This window comes from Pleurodeles waltl, chromosome 7, assembly GCF_031143425.1.
Source record: "Pleurodeles waltl isolate 20211129_DDA chromosome 7, aPleWal1.hap1.20221129, whole genome shotgun sequence".
NCBI classification, from domain to species: domain Eukaryota; kingdom Metazoa; phylum Chordata; class Amphibia; order Caudata; family Salamandridae; genus Pleurodeles; species Pleurodeles waltl.
This window is the reverse complement of record NC_090446.1, coordinates 1,258,262,899-1,258,283,303: the sequence shown is the minus strand read 5'-3', so window position 1 is coordinate 1,258,283,303 and position 20,405 is coordinate 1,258,262,899. Positions and strand designations below refer to the sequence as shown.

The following is a 20,405-nucleotide window of genomic DNA, read 5'->3' as shown; positions in this document are numbered from 1 at the left end:
ATGGGTATTGTGGGATACCTTCTGGGGAGAGGCTAGCATCCAGGCCCAATCTCTGTCCGACAAGGCTCTACCCAGCATGGTCTCCAATTTGCCCTGGAGCACAGCTGAAAATTTCCAAACCAATCCATTCAATTGTCGGCCTCTGTTCAATGTAAGCAACAATTGCAAAACTGTATGTGGCCATGGCTGAGTTGCTCCACCGCCCCATAAAGCTCCATAGGCCCTAACCAGGGCCTCATAGGCAATATAATCTGGCCTGTACAGACCCAAGCTGTTGGTTTAGTATATAAAAGCCAACCCAAGCCAGCCATAATACCCCCAGTGGCATCCCAGTCATAACTGCCATTAGATATTCCCAACTGACTATCAAAGGGCTTCTCAAGGTCCACTGCCATTAGGCCCGCCATAGGCCCCTTAACCAGATGGGAGGCAAACAACACCAAGTAGAGTTGGCGTAAATTAAGGGAAATTAAGGGAAGTGCTATGCTGGTGGATGAATCCACACTGGTCAAGGTGAATCAGCAATTGCATTTGTGGGAGACGACACTCTGTATTTTAAAGTCCATGTTCCACATGGATATTGGGTGGTATGTTGTAGTGGAGGCACCCTGCGCAGCCGTCTTGGAGAGTTGGATGACCACTGCATCTCTTGTAGTAACTGGGAGTTCTGCAGTATGCAGGGCGTTATTATACGTAGCCGCCAGGGGCGATTCCAAGAATGCAGCAAAAGCAGAGTAAAAGTCTGCTGGTAGATCATCTGGGCCCAGCATCTTGCCCTGGGTCATTTCCATAATCGCACCCTTGACTTCCTGGGGCATAACAGGGCCCCTTAATTCTTTGAGTGATGTGGGGGCAAAGTCCTCAACTGTAGAGGGGTACAAAATACTTCTATATCTCGACTCATGGTATCTGGGTGTTTCCCTTAGAGCTGTATTTGATAGTCACACAAGACCCCATTTATCTCCACCTGGGAATATACCTGTCGTCCATCTGGGGCCATCACTGATACTATAGGGTTCCCACGAGACTAATGGCACACTAACCAGGCCAGCAGCCTGCCCACCTTACCTTCCTCTTCATGAGCCCTAGCAATGTAGGCTATGTAATTATGACACCTGAGTTTCTCCAGAAAGACACTATAATATTCCCAGGTTTCAGCCAACTGCACCCTAACTAGTGGTTTAGCACCAATTTAATTACCTTGGTCATGTATTGTCCCATCTAACAACACCAGCTCATGGTCTAGCTCCCTTCGAACCCCTATGGATGCCCCCAGGTAGTGTCCCTGAATAACTGCTTTAAATGTCTCCCACTCAACAATGCAGTTCAGATCTGTGTCCGTCTTTGCACGCAAAATAGTGCGAGCTGGCCTCCTGATAGGTCCTGTCTTCTAAGACCACAGGGCAAAGCTGCCACATAGGTTTCACCAGAGGAGGAGTACTCAGCTGGATGCCTGCAAAGAGGAGACAGACCCCATGATCGTTGGAAAATCCCCCACTCATTGTCCCCTAGTTTTGTCTTAATCCCCACCATATTCCAGCTGAATAATAACACTGGCACTTGGTGTTAAGCAGGGGGTTCAGGATGTGTTTCTGTAACAGAAGAAGGGGCAGAGTTGTAGGAGGCTGTCCTGGCTTATAATGGGTACCTGATGAAACTTACACCTTGTGCCAGGTCCAGTTATCCCTCATTAGAAGATTAGCAGTATTCTAGCAGCTAAGGCTGATAGAGGTAGCTATAGCAGAGCAGTTTAGGCTGAACAAGGAGACATGCAAAGCTCATACTATACCACTTATATCACAGAGGTACTATATCATAAGAAAGACAATACTCAGAGTTACTAAAAAATAAAGGTACTTTATTTTAGTGACAATGTGCCAAACATATCTCAGAGGATTTACTCCCTTATGAGGTAAGTAAAATACACAAAATATACACACAAACCAAAATCAGGTAAGTGAAACAGTCAGAAAATAGTGCAAACACTGTAGAATACAAAAGGATCCAATAGGAATAGCGGCAACACAAACCATATACTAAGAAAGTGGAATGCAAACCAGAAATTGACCCCTAGGCTAGTGTAGTGTATAGAGGCTCACTGTGAGTGTAAGAAAACACTAAGGGTGTCCAACACACCCCACCTCAAGACCCTGGAAAGTAGGAGTAAAGTAGTAATATTTCCCCAGAAACACACTAAAGTCGTGATAGAGGATTTTGCAAAGACCACAACAGACTGCAAAGCACTGAAGATGGATTCCTGGACCTGACGACTTGCAAAGGAAAGGGACCAAGTCCAAGAGTCGTGAAAGTGTCCAAGAGGGACAGGAGCCCACTAAACCCCGGATGAAGGTGCAAAATGGCTGCCTCTAGATGGAAGAATCTGAAGATTCTGCATCAACGAAAGATGCTAGGAACTTCTCCTTCATGAAAATGTCCCACGGAGTGGTGGAGGGTGCAAAGTTGTTTCCTTGGCAAAATACCGCAAACAAGCCTTGCTAGCTTTAAAAGTCACGGTTGAAGACAAAGGGTGCTGCTCTTGCCCAGGAAGGACCAGGATATCGCCACTTGGGAAGGGAGACAGAGGGGGCCCCTCACAACGTTGAGAGCCCATGCAAAAGAAGGTAGCACCCACAGAAGTCCTTGAATATGGGTCCTGAACATGGCAATCATCTCAACACTGCAAAAGAGGGCCCCACGACACCGGAGATCAACTCAGGGAGCTGAGCATTGCAGGACAGAGTGCTGGGGATCTAGGCTTGGCTATTCATGCACGATTTCATGGAAATACGCACAGAAGCCCTTGTAGCTGCAGTTCACGCAGGATTAATGTCTGGAGAGGGGAGGCAAGGACTTACCTCCTCTAAATTTGGACAGTTGGACCACTGGACAATCTGGGTCACTTGAGTCCACCGCCTGTGTTCCAGGGGCCACGGTCGTCTCGATGAGAGTACTGGTGACACTGAAGTTTGGTGCCTGCTGAAGCAGGGGGAAGATTCCGTCCACCCACAGGAGATTTCTTCGTGGTTTCCAGTGCAGGATGAAGGCAGGCAGCCCCCAAAGCATGCACCACCAGGAAACAGTCGAGAAAGCCGGCAGGATTAGGTGCTACAATGTCATTGGTAGTCTTCTTGCTACTTTGTTGCAGTTTTGCAGGTGTCCTGGAGCAGTCAGCGATCGATCCTTGGCAGAAGTCGAAGAGAGACGTGGAGAGGAACTCTGGTGATTTCTTGCAAGTCGTTATCTGAGGAAAAGCCCACAGTAGAGACCTTAAATAGCCCTCACAGGAGGATTGGCCACCTTTCAGGTAAGCACCTATCAGGAGGGGTCTCTGATGTCACCTGCTGGCATTGGCCACTCAGAGGCCTCCAGAATGCCTTCACACCTCTGGATTCAAGATGGCAGAGGTCTCGGACACACTGGAGGAGCTCTGGGCACCACCCCTGGGGTGGTGACGGACAGGGGAGTGGTCACTCCCCTTTCCTTTGTCCAGTTTCACGCCAGAGCACCTATTTCCAAAGGGAGAGGGTGTAACACCCTCTCTTAGAGGAAATTCTTTTTTCTGATTTCCTGGGACTGGGCTGCCCAGACCCCAGGAGGGAAGAACCCTTTCTGTGGGGTGGCAGCAGCGGTAGCTGCAGAGAAAATTCCAGAGAGCTGGTTTGGCAGTACCCGGGGTCCATAGTGGAGCCCCAGGGATGCATGGAATTGGCACCCCAATACCTGATTTGACATGGGGGGACAATTCCATGACCTTAGACATGTTACATGGCCATGTTAGGAGTTACCATTGTGAAGCTTCATACAGGTATTGACCTATATGTAGTGCACGCATGTAATGGTGTCCCCGCACTCACAAAGTCCGTGGAAATGGCCCTGAACTATGTGGGGCACCTTTGCTAGTGCAAGGGTGCCCTCACATTTAGTAACTTTGCACCTAACCTTTCGGCAAGTGAAGGTTAGACATATAGGTGACTTATAAGTTACTTAAGTGCAGTTAAAATGGCTGTAAAATAACGTGTGCGTTATTTCACTCAGGCTGTAGTGGCAGTCCTGTGTAAAGGTTTGTCTGAGCTCCCTCTGGGTGGCAAAAGAAATGCTGCAGCCCATAGGGATCTCCTGGAACCCCAATACCCTGGGAACCTAGGTACTATATACTAGGAAGTTATAAGGGTGTACCAGTGTAAAAGTGGTCACTAGCCTATAGTGACAAATGTAAAGGCAGAGAGAGCATAAGCACTGAAGTTCTGGTTAGCAGAGCCTCAGTGACACAGTTAGTCACTACACAGGTATACACATTCAGGCCACAAACTAGGAGCACTGGGGTCCTGGCTAGCAGGATCCCAGTGAGACAGGCAAAAACAAACTTACATACATGTAAACATGGGGGTAACATGCCAGGCAAGATGGTACTTTCCTACAAGAGTGGGAAAGTTTAGTAGAGTTAGAAAAAGCCCCTGTGTGTTTTGGATGCCAGTGACATCAATTCTCGTAGATTAGGCTCTCGCCATTTCTGAAAGCAGTTCAAAGACAGTAGGAATGCAATGCTCTGCCATTCCATCTCTGGGCGCTGAGCCTCCAGCACATTTAGCAGTATCTCCAACCAGGTTGCTCTGTGAATGAACTTTGGCACAAGTGCTAGAATCAACCTGGCCATTAGAGGAAAAAACTGTGTCTGTGAGGCAGTTAAGGAAAATTGATGAAGAGGCTAGTTTAGCTTTGTTGAAAAAGGATGATTGCTTGGTACCCTTTGGTTGCACCAGATCCTAGAGGAGGTATATCCTAGGATAGGCTCCCTTTCATCGAGGGTGTAGGAAGTTGGCTCTGTATATACTATCTCAAAGTGAGAGATTGTGTGCACAAAGTCCAAGGGTTCCCCTTTGAGGTTTATAGTGCCAAAATTAGATAATGCTAATGATTTTGTGGTAGTGTGGTCGAGCAGTAGGTTTATCAGAGGGTAGTGTTAAGCATTTGTTGTACACACACAGGCAAAAAATGAGGAACACACACTCAAAGACTTAACTCCAGGCCAATAGTTTTTATATAGAAAAATATATTTTCTTAATTTATTTTAGAACCACAAGATTCAAGATTTGAGGTAAGTACATAAAATGCAAGGTACTTCCCATAGGTAAGTAGGGAACTTTCATTTAAAACAGTAGTACACACAGTTTAGGTTAAAATGGCAATAAGCTATTTTAAAAGTGGACACTGCAAAAATCAACAGTTCATGGGGGAGGTAAGTTTGGTTAGGATTCTTAGGTAAGTAAAGCACTTATACAGTCAGTCTCCTGGGCATATGCAGCTCACCGTTGGGGGTTCAAGGCAACCCCAAAGTCACTGCACCAGCAACATAGGGCCGGTCAGGTGCAGAGGTCAAAGGAGGGCCCAAAACACATAGGCGCCTAAGAAGAACAGGGGTGCTCCGGTTCCAGTCTGCTAGCAGGTAAGTACCTGCGTCCTGGGGGAACAGACCAGGGAGGTTTTGTAGAGCACTGGGGGGGGGGGGACACAAACAGGCACACAAAACACACCCTCAGCAGCACACAGGCGGCAGGGTGCAGTGTGCAAAGTAGGCGTCGGGTTTGCTATTGAAAGCAATGGAGGAGCCCGCGGGTCACTTAGGCGATGTAGGCAGGGCACAGGGGGGCTTCTCGGACCAGCCGCTGACTGGGCTAGGAAGAGGGCCGCCTGCTGGTCACTCCTGCACTGGAAGGTGGTTCCTCTTGGTCCTGGGGCTGCGGGTGCAGAGCTTGGTCCAGGCGTCAGATTCCTTGTTACTGTCAACATCAGGACAGTGCACGCTCTACGTGAGACGTAAATGCAAAAACCTAGCCCTTATGCAAAGTCATATTTCATGCATTATGTTTCTATGCAGTATGTTAACCTTTTGCATTGCAGAGCTTTTACCTTGAAAAGTAATTAATGCTGTTTGTAATTCATTGTTCATTTGCAACGCTTGTTTGCAGGACTACAGGGTGTGGTCCTTTATTCTAAGACTTTCTAGAAGCCTTTCTTGCAGCATGGTTGGGTGTGGCTCGTGGGCAGGGCTTGGCTCTATATAAGGGAGCCAGCCCAGCTCCACGTGCTCACTAATCAGAGGTCCCAGTGCAGAGCAGCAGCATTTTCCAGAGCTCCTGTCCCGGAGGCCTATCCAGTCATTTCCAGGCCTGCCCTCATTTATTTGGTGATCTTAAAGCAGGGCGGTAAGGCGGAGGTCGGGGTAGGCCCCGACTCCGTTTTCCAGTGACGCTCGAGTTTTGGGCCTAAACTTAAAATCGCGTGTGCGATTGTTTTCATGGCATTTGTATTGTGAATTCCGAATCGGCAACAGTGTGCGCGATTCATTCCAGGCATTTACTTCTTGGTATTCAGATCGGCAGTACACGCGATACTTTCATGTGTGCAATTCTTTTCCGGCATTAAACTCTTGAATCACAGATCAGCAGTTTGTGCGATCGTTTCATTGCAAGTGAATCTCTATGTTCGAATCGGCAACAGGGTGCGCGATTCATTCCTGGTGTTTAACTTTTGAAATATAGATCAGTAGAGTGTGCGATAATTTCCAGACATTGAAATCTAGATGTGCAGTTTGATTAGGGTGCATAATATTCCCTGAGCATTTGAGTCTTGAAACTCTTAATCAGAGAGTGATGCAGCAGTGTTATTCATGATTCTAGTACAGTTCATTCATGCAGAGAAAAAAACATGTGCTCTTTGATTTTTTTGCTATAATGCAGAGATTATTTTAAGAAGTATTTGGAGAGAGTTTATTGTTCAAAATATAATATGTTAATTCTGGAATGTTCATAAGAAAACCTTGCATAACCTTTCTTGATTTCCTGGTACCTAGATTCTTGAGGCCTAGTTATGAGTGAAGCCTTAGGCCATTCATGTTTTCAGCATAAGTGTTTATTTGAAACAAAACTTAATGAAAGTCATTGTGATTAATCTTGCAGTTGTGTTGTTTAACTCCTGCTTCCACAGGTCTCCTTCCCCGCTGTTCCCAACCCAAAACCCATTCCTCCACTTGGCCATAATTTATCTCTGTGCTATATAACTAGTGGAGTTTGAAGCTGCTTAGAGGTGGACATGTTGGGAACATGCTCAAGTCCAGAGGATCTGGTCTCCTTGACAATTACCAGGCAGTCTCTTTCAGGGTGAGCCTCCAGAACCTCTCTGCAGGTGTTGCTGTGGGGGCACAGGGGGTTCGGCTCAGGTTACCCATATCGTCGTAGTCACCTGGGAGTCCTCTCTGCGGTGTTAGTTATCTGGAGCTTGAGCCAGGGGCGTCGGGTGCAGAGTGTTAAGTTTCACGCTTCCGGCGGGAAGAGAGAGTTCTTTGAAAGTTTCTTTAAAGTTGCAAAGTTGTTGCAGTGTTTGAACAGTGCTTCTGTTCTCGGGAGCTTCTTGGTCCTTCGGGTTCAGGGCAGTCCTCTGAGTCCTCAGAGGTCACTGGTCCTTGTCGGATGCATCACTGTGCAGGTTCTTTGAGTGTGGAGACAGGCCGGTAGGGCTGGGGCCAAGTCAGTTGTCATCTCCGTCGTCTCTGTGGGTCTTTCAGGTCAGCAGTCCTTCTTCTTGTTGTAGGTTGCAGGAATCTGATTTCCTGGGTTCAGGGTTGCCCCTAAATACTAAACTTAGGAGTGTGTTTAGGTCTGGGGCGCAGTAGCCAATGGCTACTGTCCTCGAGGGTGGCTACACCCTCCTTGTGCCTCCTCCCTGAGGGGAGGGGGGCACATCCCTATTCCTATTGGGGGAATCCTCCAATCCCTAGATGGAGGATTTCTAAAGGCAGGAGACACCTCAGCTTAGGGCACCTTAGGGGCTGTCCTGACTGGTGGGTGGGTGGCTCCTCCCTATTTTCCTCATTATCTCCTCTAGCCACTGCTGCCAAAAGTGGGACGCAGTGGCCGGAGGGGCTGGCATCTCCACTAGCTGGGATGCCCTGGGGTGCTGTAGCAAAAGGCATGAGCCTTTGAGGCTCAGCGCCAGGTGTTACAGTTTCTGCAGGGGGAGGTGAGAAGCCTCTCCACTCAGTACAGGCTTTGTTCCTGGCCACAGAGTGACAAAGGCACTCATCCCATGTGGCAAGAAACTCGTCTGGTTGTGGCAGGCTGGCAGAAACTGGTCAGCCTAGCACTAGGAGTCGGACTGATATTCAGGGGGCATCTCTAAGATGCCCTCTGGGTGTATTTTACAATAAATCCCACACTGGCATCAGTGTGCATTTATTGTGCTGAGAAGTTTGATACTAAACTTCCCACATTTCAGTGTAGCCATTATGGAACTGTGGAGTTCGTAATTGACAGACTTCCAGACCATATACTCTTTATGGCTACCCTGCACTTACAATGTCTAAGGTTTTGCTTGGACACTGTAGGGGCACAGTGCTCATGCACTTATGCCCTCACCTATGGTATAGTGCACCCTGCCTTAGGGCTGTAAGACCTGCTAGCGTGGTGACTTACCTATGCCACAGGCAGTGAGAGGTGGGCATCACTCTGAGGGGGGTGCTATGTCGACTTAGTCATTTTCTCCCCACCAGCACGCACAAGCTGTGAGGCAGTGTGCATGTGCTGAGTGAGGGGTCCCCAGGGTGGCATAAGACATGCTGCAGCCCTTAGAGACCTTACCTGGCAACAGGGCCCTTGGTACCAGAGGTACCATTTACATGGGACTTATCTGTGTGCCAGGGCTGTGCCAATTGTGGGAGCAGTTAGTGATAGGAATTTTGAGTTGGGCTGGGTTAAGACCTTTAATAGCCTAAGGGGAATAGCTTTATGTCACACTCGTGCATGTCAGTTTGACAAAGCTTTGAGAATATGTTCTGCGTTAGCCTATGGTGCCTTAAGTTGATTAGCACACATTTCCCTCTTGATTTTTCTCTAACAGGCCCACCCTTTCTACTGTGCAGACCATCAAAATTTCATCAACGCCTTCATAAGCAAAATCCATTTTGAGATGAAGCCAATGCAAAAAATTGTTCCTAAGCAGTGAAAAAGGTTCTACTGCACGCTGGGGAAGTGGATGAATGTGAGTCCTTACTACTACATATGGGCAAGTGACTAGGGTTAAATTGATACCATCGCTATTAGGAGATTGTGGAACAGCTATTCAATTCCTTGTACATTTGACTGCTCCCTCCAATGGACTTTTGTATGCATGGTGTAGAGCTGGATTGACTGTTAAATTAGAGCGTCAAGACTCCTGAAACCTCCAAGAGTTAGCAGCCTTCTCAATTAGACGCAGGTGGAGGCAGATGGTGGCTCTATCTCCTTTAGGGGGAGTTAATACCACTGACAGTGCCATTGTTGCAGAGTGATGCTCCGCCAGTCTGTGAGTGCAAGGGTTGATCAAATCGTAAAACTTCAGGGTAGGTGTGCGTTGTTGGTGTATAAAATAATTGCAGGCATAGTTTTAGTTCTATGGCTTCTAACCTCTCCTCAATCCATGAGAGGAGCAGTTTAACAGATGCAGTAAATTTACCCAGCAATCTTTCACAAATGAATTCCTCGGTTGGACAGGTAAGGTGAATGGTCAAAGGTGATAACCTGTGAAGTTGAACGAGCACCTAGGCTTGAAGTTTTGTTTTTTGGAGGCAGGAAGACGGTTTTTGCATTTGTCTGGTATTCCCATGTCAGAAAAAGCATCAGTAGTAGCATCAGATTAATTTACTACTATTAGATTTGTAAGTGGCATTGGAGAGGCATGTGGCAACATTTCCACTGGGAATAGAAAGTTCCAATGGAGACTGTGGGGGGTGGGGTGGGGGGTTTACAGGAGCGCAGATGTAAGTGAGAGGCGATTTTCAGTCAATTCTACTTCTTTATTAATCACTCTTACAGCCGGTTGGATAAATCCATCAAGTGATGAATTTAGTGCTGGCTTGGGCACAATTGATGGTGCCTTGCATTTCTCTGTGATGTGCCAGTTCAACTTTGGTTTAAAACAAATGGAAACAAATTGAAAGCTTAAGCAAAGCAATTTCATAAAATGACAAAGACCCAATGACTCCCGTCTAACCTTCCACTGAATGTAAGCTGCTTGTAAGAAGCCTTCCAAGTTGAGGGAAGAGTGATAAGAGCAATGCACGTATGCATTAGAGAGGCACAAATAGGGCAATTCCTGCTTTTAACAGACTATTAAGTGCACTTCTTTTCTTGATATATGAGGGAAGTAAATGCCAAGCTGAAGATGTTGGGGGGCCTAGACCAATCTCCTCCTGGCTCTGACAGGCCTGGATGGGCCTGTCCGTGACCGGGGCTTTGCCTGGGCACAGCCTGCATGTGTCCTGCGCTGCTGGTGTCATGGCATGCTATATAGCCGGACCCATGCCAAATTTGTTTAAATTAATTTGATTTATTTCTAATTATAGATGTATATTGGAGACCTAGCTAGAGAGGAAGCTGACAAGTAAACTTGAAACCAAGAGAACATAATACAACTTTCATGTTAAACATGGTCAAAAACAGGATGATGATCATTACGTCTTTGAGAAGGATTCTGATCTGATCCTGAGTTTTTTAAGTTCTTCAAGAAGGGGAAAACTTTGATGTTGAGCTGCAGATATTCAGGTAAGCAGTTCCAGATTTTTAGAGATGGATAGGAGAAGACCAAATTCAATGTTTCAGACTTTGCACTTTCAGGATTTCAAGACTTTTTTTTTCTTTTAGTGATCTACAGTTTGCCTTTCAACAAAATGGGTAAACCAATGTGAAAAATGTTGTGGATGATATATGCAACTTTGGGGGAAGGACCTGGCCTCAGGTCAAAACTGGTGGAGATGCCTAAAAATGGAAATTATATGAACAAGATCCCTAGCTTAGTTTAATAAATCTACTATAGCATGAAGGATGAACTTTAGTGGGGATAGCACCGATTTAAAGAGCCAAGATATGGCATTACTTTTGTTTGGTGGTGTGTTTTATCATCAATATTTTTAGGTTTAAGATGAATTCTAACATTTTCACTAACACAACTAATTAGGGAGAGATGTTGAGGTCTAAGAGATTTTCTAGTAATGTTTAAACTAGGGTTGGAATAATGAGCAGGAATTATATTTTAGTCAGATTTAGTTTGAGAGAGAACACTGTACTGGGAGGGAACAGCCTCATTTTGAGCTGTGTCACTTTAATTTGTATTAACGTGTTGGTGGGGATGCTATGTCAAGGTCTGCTGGTGCACCCTTGGTCTGACTCTTTTGAGTGCTCTAAGTGTAATGCATGGTGCACTAAATTAAATCTGTAATGAAGCTGAAATCCAGAGATGCACAAAAAAGCCTGGGATAATGAGACTGAGGTGTAAAAAAATGCAGATGTCTCAGCTCAGACTTTTGAACTAACTGAAATTTGCTAAAGAGGGTATGCAGTGCACTTAGGTCAAGTCTGATTGCATAATATTGGCAAGAAAGTATGAAGTTTGTGGACACAGATTAAGCTGAGGACCATCCACCATAAGCATTTTACTATGCCGATTGGGAAGGTATGCATTTTCAAGTTCTTATGACAAATATGTCATATCCAGGTAGTCAATTTCAATATATTTCAGTTTCTGTTCTATCTGGTTAGAACTTAACAAGGAAAGCAGTCAACTAATGATTGAGCAAGGTCCAAGCATTGATGATATAGTGTCAGTGAGGTTTTGGAACTTAAAAATAATGTATATTCACCTGCATAAATAAAACAAGACCAAATAGTTTTATCAGGTAAGGTGACTGTTGAGCAGAATGGTAGACAGTTCAGCTTATAGAAATTGTGGTGTCTAGGTTGAATGTTTTTAGAGGCAGGGAAACTATATAGGACATTTGCTAGGTTGGACGGAAATATAAGCAAATACCTTCCCATGAATACGCTTCACCTGAATTCTAGTCAGTAGGATAAGATGAGTGAAACAAAGAATGAATTTAGCGGTCTCATTAAAATCAACCAGGGTTTTCAGGTCATGGCAAAGACTATGATAGATTCAGTAGCTAATCAATTTCAAAAGCCAGAAAATGGAGTGTGTTATACGTTCAATAAATCATAACATTTGCGATAAGGCAGCATTTACTATAAATGGGGACAGAAATCACGATTTGCTACTAGTCTGTTTTGTAGAACTTTTGATGTCAAGACCCAGGTTTCTTTAGAAGTTAAGAAACCAGTTACCTCCTTTAATAACAAGTGTATCTAACCTTCATGTGCTAGAGAAGCTGAGTACCATTAAAAACAATTGAGTAAACAATGCAACATTTATAACATGTTTGTGTGAGCTGATACTATTTGGCCAAATATACAGGCTTCAGATACATGCTACATTTTGAGTACAATGTGATGTGCAAACATGTACACTTCTGATACAGTCTTACTAGGCAGCCTCCTTCCACTAACACTAGTGTTATATCTTGTTATACAGTGATGTTAAATGTCTGTGTTCTGACATAGTAGTTTAAATGCCTTATGTTCAGTAAAGGCTACAAAGTCCTGTCTGGTCTTGGATTCACAAAAGAAACAGAGTAGATTGTCCAATTTCTCTCTAACTGATAGACTTCTTTTATTGCTTTCTTTAGAAACAGACTGTTTAGCCCTCTCCCCCACAGGATTGTGATAATCTTCCATTATCATATGTTGTGGTCTTATACTGGGTGCATGTCCAATAAGATCTATACAAAATCCTTGCCTGGTGAATGAAAGGACTCCCTCTTCTGAGGTTATTGCTCCTAAAGCTTCTGGACAATTGCCCAGAAATCCAGACTTGGATGGAATGGTCAGAGGAACAATTACCTTTGTTGATGATTCTGTTCTCTTACACCACTCCTGCTACAAGAGGCTTGAATCAGTGTGTGGGAGAATTGTGGCCATTAGTGGCTGTGTATATGCCGGTTTTCTTTGTTGCCGCCATTGTGCAGGTGTTTCACTCCTATAAACGTCCTGACACTGCAAGGTCTGCATTGCTGTTACTTGGTGATTTTCCTTTTTCAGGGAACCAGAATGTAGGAAAGAGGATTATTATTTGGGTAGACTAGTGTCCACCCCAAAGGTTAAGGCCATCTTCTGCCAGCTGTCTTACAAATTAAATAAAATACACGTGTGCTCAATCCTGGGTACCATGGCACAAAGTAGTCAGGCTTAAATCAAAGGCAATTTGTAAAGATTTCAGTGGTGCATACAGAGTAAAAAAAGTCACAAAAAAGAAAAATCCACAAACAATTTTAAATTAAAGATAAAATTGTATAATAGTCTATGGAAGTGGTAGACTGGGATCTAGGCATGATTTGTGGGCTTATTTGTCAGCATGAATCACAGGTCTTAGGTCGAGGCACAAAAATGTAAAACTTATTTTTTTCCGAACAAGGGATCAAAATCATTTGCTTTCATCACTGTTTTCAAACCATGAGCTACTTCTCCCCCTCTAATGGAGAATGACCTGTAGGTTTGTTGGTGAGTCTAGAGTCCGAGGGTTGTCAGTCCTGCCTCTTAATAAGCCTAGGAAAATCAGTTCCTTTCTCTTAATTTCTGACAAACTTTACAGTCTTCTACGTTCTGCTCCTAGACTCGAACGATGGCTTAAAAAAGATATGGTGCCAATGTCAGCCTATACCCCTACTCTTCATAGACCCATGGTTGTTTCTCCCTTTGTCGTCAACAGATCTGGGCAGATAAGGTGATTTAAGGATTTTTTTGACTTATCCTGTAACCATCTGTGCGTGGCATGTATTGCTGTAGGTTTACATGCTTTACACACTCCGGCAATCCAGTGTTCAATCATAGTGGTGGTGTGTGGGAACTTGGTGTGGTGCCGGGGGCAGAAGCAGAATGGAGTCTGTTCCATCAGGGAACCATTCCTTTCAGTTCCACAACCACATGGAATGTAGGCTTGAGGTAGGCGCTAGCTCCCCGATGGGTGGGCAGTCGGTGCCCGAATCAACGGAACGGTGAGAGCACTAGGTGGGACAAGGCCAAATGATAATAATGCCGTCAGAATAAAAGAGAAATATTGGAAATAAATCGAACTGAAGAGTCGATAGATAGAGCTGAGGCACACACATCCGAACCCAACGGTGGAGAGAAAACAATCCAAGAAAGTAATCAATGCCCATGCTCAATGTCAGCTAGAGGAGGAGTCACTCGCTCCCCTGACTCAAAATACTTCTTCGAAGAAGATCAACTTGCACCACTCTGGACCCAAGACTAGATGGCTGGAGTATGCAGGGCATGTGTATCTGCAGCCACATATGCCATTGAACACAGAGGTAATGTATGGAATATCTACTTACATTGGTCTGAATTCCTGAGTGAGGAAAATATCTATTAAGGTACCGCATTATATTCTTTCCTCAGGCATAGGCACATTAGTTTCAAATTACTTAGGCTGCCCTGTTAGTATAACTTATTTTACATTGTACTGGTGCAACAATTTAAAATGACTGATGTCTCTAAACTAGCAATCTTCCTTTCATACATACATTGATCCTTTCATATCCCCTTTACGTTCATGCTCCCTCAGCATTCCTTCAATCCCATTGTGCTATGCCACACATGTACATAACTCTACCATATCAGTTAGTTTTCTCTTGTTGAGAACAATATCTAGAAGGATCACTAAGCAGGGACTCTAGTATGTAATACAGTGAAGAAGTAGGATTGAACCTACTACAACAAGTAATTGAACTGCTATAGTTGACAGAGGGAGGCCATCTAGAACAACATTTGCATGAACCTAAACAACCACATGAAAATACTACAGTAGACAGGCCTCCAAGTGTTATTAGCAGAGCCTATAAGGGGACCAATTTATCAAAGCATTTTTAGGTCTGGCACAGAGAGCTGTTTCCCCAGCCTCAAGTGTTTTTTGTTAAACATAACAAAAATACATATGTACATAAGGGCTTTTGGTTCAGCAGCATGTTCAAGTATCATTCACATATTACTTCTGCCCACAACAGTCAACAGCATGAGCCAATTGGTCAGCCCATTTTAGCCACTGGCTCTTTTTACTGTGAGTAACTGCATTTTCTCTTGCACATATGAAAATCCACTTAGAAAGTAGTCCACTTCAGTTCTAGAAATGGTATGCCAATCTCTGATTTAAATTATGCTTTCTTTGAAGTTTATGTTTTATTTTTGTAAGGGGTATTTTATATGACAGCCTATTTTTTACTTATTTATTTTGCAAACAGATGAGCACCACCTTTAGAGATTTCTTCATTACTGTTTATACATTGCTAACCTCTTTTGCAGGAGTTTGCAAAATAATTTGCAGGCTTGACAAGGCTAGATCTATTGGATTTGCCAAAGCTTGTTGAATATGGGGGAGCTAAATAGTTTTAGATTCTCATAAAAACATTTGTGAATCAGCCTCTAAACATCCAGCTCACAACTAATAAAAGTGCAAAGAGGGAACAAACATTTCTACTTATATTAACTCTATATGAATCTCCTAATATTAAGACAGCTTTTCAATGTGCCAGAGAAACCTTGCTGATGGAGAGTGAAAGATGTAAAATTTATCTCTTGACATCAGAACCTAGAAAAGCCATGTATGTTTCACTGACATGCTAGAAACATCACATTTTTTGAATAATTATTGGTATGTACCTTTTCTACTGGGTGTCACCATGATGAGCATATATAAGGTGGTAGGTCCAAAGTGCATGAAAAATTAATTGTCTTATTGCTAGTTTCATATATCAATAAAACAACACCAACCTATTTAAAGCAGTCAGATAGACAATTTCCTTCATGCCATATCAATCAATATGCTCATATTCATGAGAAATTAATTGTGAGAAAATGCCCCTTTTGCATGCTCAGCTCCATTGTTGGCTACATTTTATTGCTAACCTTTAGTCTCTGCACACTGAGGTACTGCTCTGATTCTAAAATTTGCAACAATTAGTTAATCTCTGATTGGCATAGGTAACTCTCATACGCAAACATGGTATTTGGTGTATTAACTACACCCTAGGGATGGAAAGTTATGTTATGTAGCCCACAAGGAAGGGTGCGTGGCATTCCAAGGAGAGAAATGTAAAACTGTATTGTTACCTTGTCTTTCAAGTGACCCTCCCTCCCAAACCTATTTTCACAGCGGAAGGCTCTGGCTGTCCTGTGAGAAAACACATTAAAATATTAATTCTGCTATTTTAGGTTTGGGACCAGCTAGAAAAAAGTGCAACCATTAATTTTAATATTTATTAAAAATCCAAGCTAATGGTAAAGTTGGATTTTAATAAATATTTGGCTGAAGCTCCTTGAGGCTAATTTACATTAGCCTGACAACAGCTACCTAGCCAGTGCTTGACCTTACTGAGGTGTGAAAACTGCTCCCAGAGCAGCTTAAATGGCATAGGCATGATGGAAGGTGTTTTCCTTCCCCTGGCAGAAGGCCAGTTAGGATGGATCCAGGAACATTATTAACCTGTACAAGGTCTGATCTTTCACAAGAAAATGTAAGGTGAGACCTAGAAAAATAAAACTTTTTTTCCCCCTGCCAGGTTGGCTTCAGAAGGGAGGCCACCCCCAGAAGCAGTTTTGAGTGACAACAAATGATGGGGACAACTCATTTCAGTGGGCACACAGGCTCTACACAAGCAAAAAAAGGTTTCTGTAGCTTTGATTGTAGAAGTAAGTTGCATTTGGGATTGTTTGAGCAGGGTGCAGAACAACTATAGAAAAAGTGGTCCAAGTTGCCCCAGGGAACTTTTACCCCATTGGTTAGGAGGGGCCAATAGTCAACCTCACCATCAAGGTAGTGCCAACGATCAATTGGTCACTCTCTAAAAACGTTCTGTGACTGTGGAAGAACAGAAGTAGGACTGCACCTGTGAGGATAAATAAAGAGTTGTACCTGTTCCCAATAGTATCCACGACAGAGAAGTGAGTTCCAAGGGTCAGTTTATTGATGTCCTGTGTGGCTACAGGACACAACAAGCTGGAGGAAGCCTTTTACCTGTAGTGCCCACTTGACTAGTTACAACAGCACTTGAGCTAGACCTGAAGATAGCCTCTGCTGGAGTAAGACTTCACCCTAATGCTGTCACAGAGGTCCTGGGACTGTTGGCTATGTCTAACCAGACTTCGACCATCTCTGAAAAGCTGGGACTTAGAAAAACTCTGAATTTCAGCTGCCACTGGACAGTGACCTACCCCTCAAGCCAATCTGGTCAAGGTGGAATTTTCCTGGGCAGAAGAAACAGGTTTCTCTTGCTTGGAGCTTCTTTGTAGCAGCAAATTAATTTCAGCAACCCCTCGGAGGGAAGGCATTTATCCTCATGGAACTCATTGTAGAATGTAAACTGCAGCCTTGACCCGCTGGTACATTCTGAAGTCTGAAAAAGAGACTAAGTCGAACACAGAAATCCTGGCTGGGCAAGGGTGCAAAAACTATCTGGGCCAATATGAGAACTTTCCAGGTCATGAATCCAAACTTTTCCTGTAAAAAACAATATAGTCAGTTGGAACTCATACAATGGCAATTCGTCTTTGAGACAACTTCATCAGGTACCCTTTACAACCTTGTTGAGCTGAAGGATTTTGACTTCCATTTCAGAGATTAAAGTCCTTTGGTAGAATCATTGAGTGGCACAAACATGCATGGCATACTGGCACGTACTCCATTGCGGTCGGCCTGATATTGGAAATTGGATTTCAGCATTTATGAACAGTGATTACTGATTGCTGGGGCTCTACTTTTCTTGGTGCTTTTTCTCTTAAATCTTTAAAAAATCATATCTCTGGTTGTCCTTATTGGATTGTGATTTGAGTTGTTAATTGTTACTATGTTTTAATACACTGCAGTGTGACTTTTATTGTGCTGTGTTTTGGCTTTTTTTTTTTTTTTACTGTTTTGGTATTTCTAAAGCCTGTCTGCTCTCTACTGTAGCTACCAGGGCTTGAGCTCAGGTATTAATTACTGAAACCTTAGCCTGGACTAACAGGTTACTGACTTTATTAAATGTAGGGACAAGCATCCACCCAAATTATTAATTCAAGTTCTTTGAGTAAAATACCACTAAATCACAGTTGAAATGCTGACCTAGAAAAATATCACATTGACAATATTGTACTTTACACAGTACCATAAGATAGGTCTAGGTATGGCAATATGGAGTTAAGAACAGTATATGTATGCTTAATGTGACACATTAATGGTAGTCTATATAGTGGTTGCGATGTTTTTGTAAGTCAATATTTCGACAAACATGCAGTGATATATGTTACCATAAGAACATCTAGGGAAAATTTCATAACTGGGAAGAAGCAGCATGTAATAGATAGCATAAATTGAGAACAGAAACAATATTGATAAAGGATGGAACGACTCAAGATCTATCACAAAATGGCAAAAAGCCATTATGTTGCAAGAGGGTTCACTTCTTCACCCAGACAAATAATAGCTTCTACACGTATTAAATAGTATGTTGTGATTCATAAAATGAAATTCCTACCGTGTAAACCACCAGAATGTAACCCATGAGAGAAAACTTGCGTTTGATTCAGGGGAATGGTTCTACAACAAAATAAAAGAGCAGATAAATTACATTTATCTTGAGACATATAAAATAAAAATTTAAGAAATTCAAACAATAGAACAAAACAGATTAGAATCGAAATACTTAATAATAATAATTTAATTGATGGGCAATATTAAAACTACATTTAACAAATGTTTGCTCAGATTTTAGACAGTTGAGCTGTAGTTGTAAGAAGAAGACTGTAAATGAGGTTAGTTTGTTCCTTGTTCCTTTAAACGTTCTCCTAACATTTTAATTTGCAGATAAAATGTTTGGCTCAATTCCTTAAAGATCACAGCAACATACTGCAATGGTCATTTCACTGATCGCAGTTTTTGACCAGCCTGTAAAACATGAAGTTCTCTGATTCATGAACTAGAACTTAGTATTAGGTAGCATCAGGTCCTCTGTGAAACATCCTGTTCTGCCGGCCGTTAATGTGTGGTGAGCACTGGACGAACACCCAATACTTGGTTTTCCAATAAAACGGATTGCCTGTCTCTTTGGAGGACCACTGCCCTGCACCTACATGAATGATGGGAGTACATACCAAAAAATGGGCCTTGCTCATATTCCCTGTCTACCTCAGTGAAGTACATGCGCATGAGACATCCATGAGCATACCTTTGCAGAACTCTGAAATTCATGAAGGAATCAGCTGTGTGAGTACTGCTATGCAGGCTGCCTGGTATCTGCCATGAGGAAGTTATGTTGTCGGAAACTGGCCCTTTATATACTATCCCAAAAAGAGGTATGCTGTGTAATTAGTCCAGGTATCCTGTATAAGTGGACAGGAGCTTGCTCTAGCAATTCCAAGGTCGTCTATCTGAGGTAGTGTGATTGAGCAGCCTTAGGCTTACAAGCGAGGAGTGTTAGACATGTGTTGCATATACACAGTCAATAAATGAGACACACACACACTCAATAATGAGATCCACACCAATTAACAAAAATAACACATAGTTTTTATATACTTTTTGACACCAAGAATCTAAGTACTTTTTAAGTTAGTGGTTTTGAAGAATACAGGAACTACACTTGTATTGACTCTAATGAGGTCATGTTATCCTATGGGAAAAGACACATATACTGCATATGGGGACTTAGAGGATCAATCTTCTGGATTTAAGGTAAGTATGGGGAAACGTCCAAGGTAGCACCAACAGGCCACCTCGATTGGCTCTGGGATGTCTGGGTGCAGAGGTGCTTTTTGGTGTCAGGTGCCCCACTGATTTCATTGGAAAGTGGTCCTGGGGGAAAGAGGCCTCAGGTGGAGAAGGGGGTGCCAGTCTGGCTTAACTCAAAAAGGGGCTCAGGTCTTGAGGGTCTTGCGCACATGAGTCCACCATCGGTCCACAGCAACTTGGGCTGGGGGAGGCATGTGCAGTGGTGCTTTGTCCGGCGGGGTTGTGTTGTGAAGACTTTCAGCGGCTCTTGGTTCCTTCACAAAAGAGGCTGCAGGCAGTGATTGGAGGACCAGTCCGGTGAAACTCAAGGTGGGGTTCAGCTCTGGAGGGACCCAGGATCTCGCTGGCACCATTGGCCCACTTTGACTCGGGCTCGGATGCAGTGTGCTTTTTGGTGTTGGGTTTTCTATGGTCTGGGGCTCTCACGGTTCTTCTTGGGTGCGTGCAGCTTGCATTGGAGTAGCTCCTCTACTCCACGGGAAATGCTGGTTGTTCCTTGAAGTGCTGGCAGTCCTCCTAGGCTTTTGGAGGCAGAGCTGCTGCAGGATGAGTTGACTGTGGTGCAGTTGTTGAGGACAGCTGACAGGCCAGCAGGGTTGGTACCAAGTCACTTACTGCTCATCAGTTCTTGCTTTTCGCTGTTCTTCGGTGTCCTTCTTCTTAGGTCAGGAGAATCTGGTTTCCTGGTGTCAGGGACTTCCCTAAATACTAGATTTAGGGGAGTT

The 20,405-nt window shown here is 43.7% G+C and overlaps 1 protein-coding gene across 1 annotated transcript in view; it reads right to left on the bottom strand.

Annotated features, from left to right (window-relative positions):
• Positions 1-20,405, bottom strand: part of ABCC3 (ATP binding cassette subfamily C member 3) — a 691,699-nt gene that overhangs the window by 422,423 nt on the left and 248,871 nt on the right. The window contains exon 6 of the mRNA XM_069200423.1: positions 18,428-18,489. Within this exon, the coding sequence (XP_069056524.1) occupies positions 18,428-18,489 (62 nt within the window). The remainder of the gene's footprint in view (positions 1-18,427; positions 18,490-20,405) is intronic.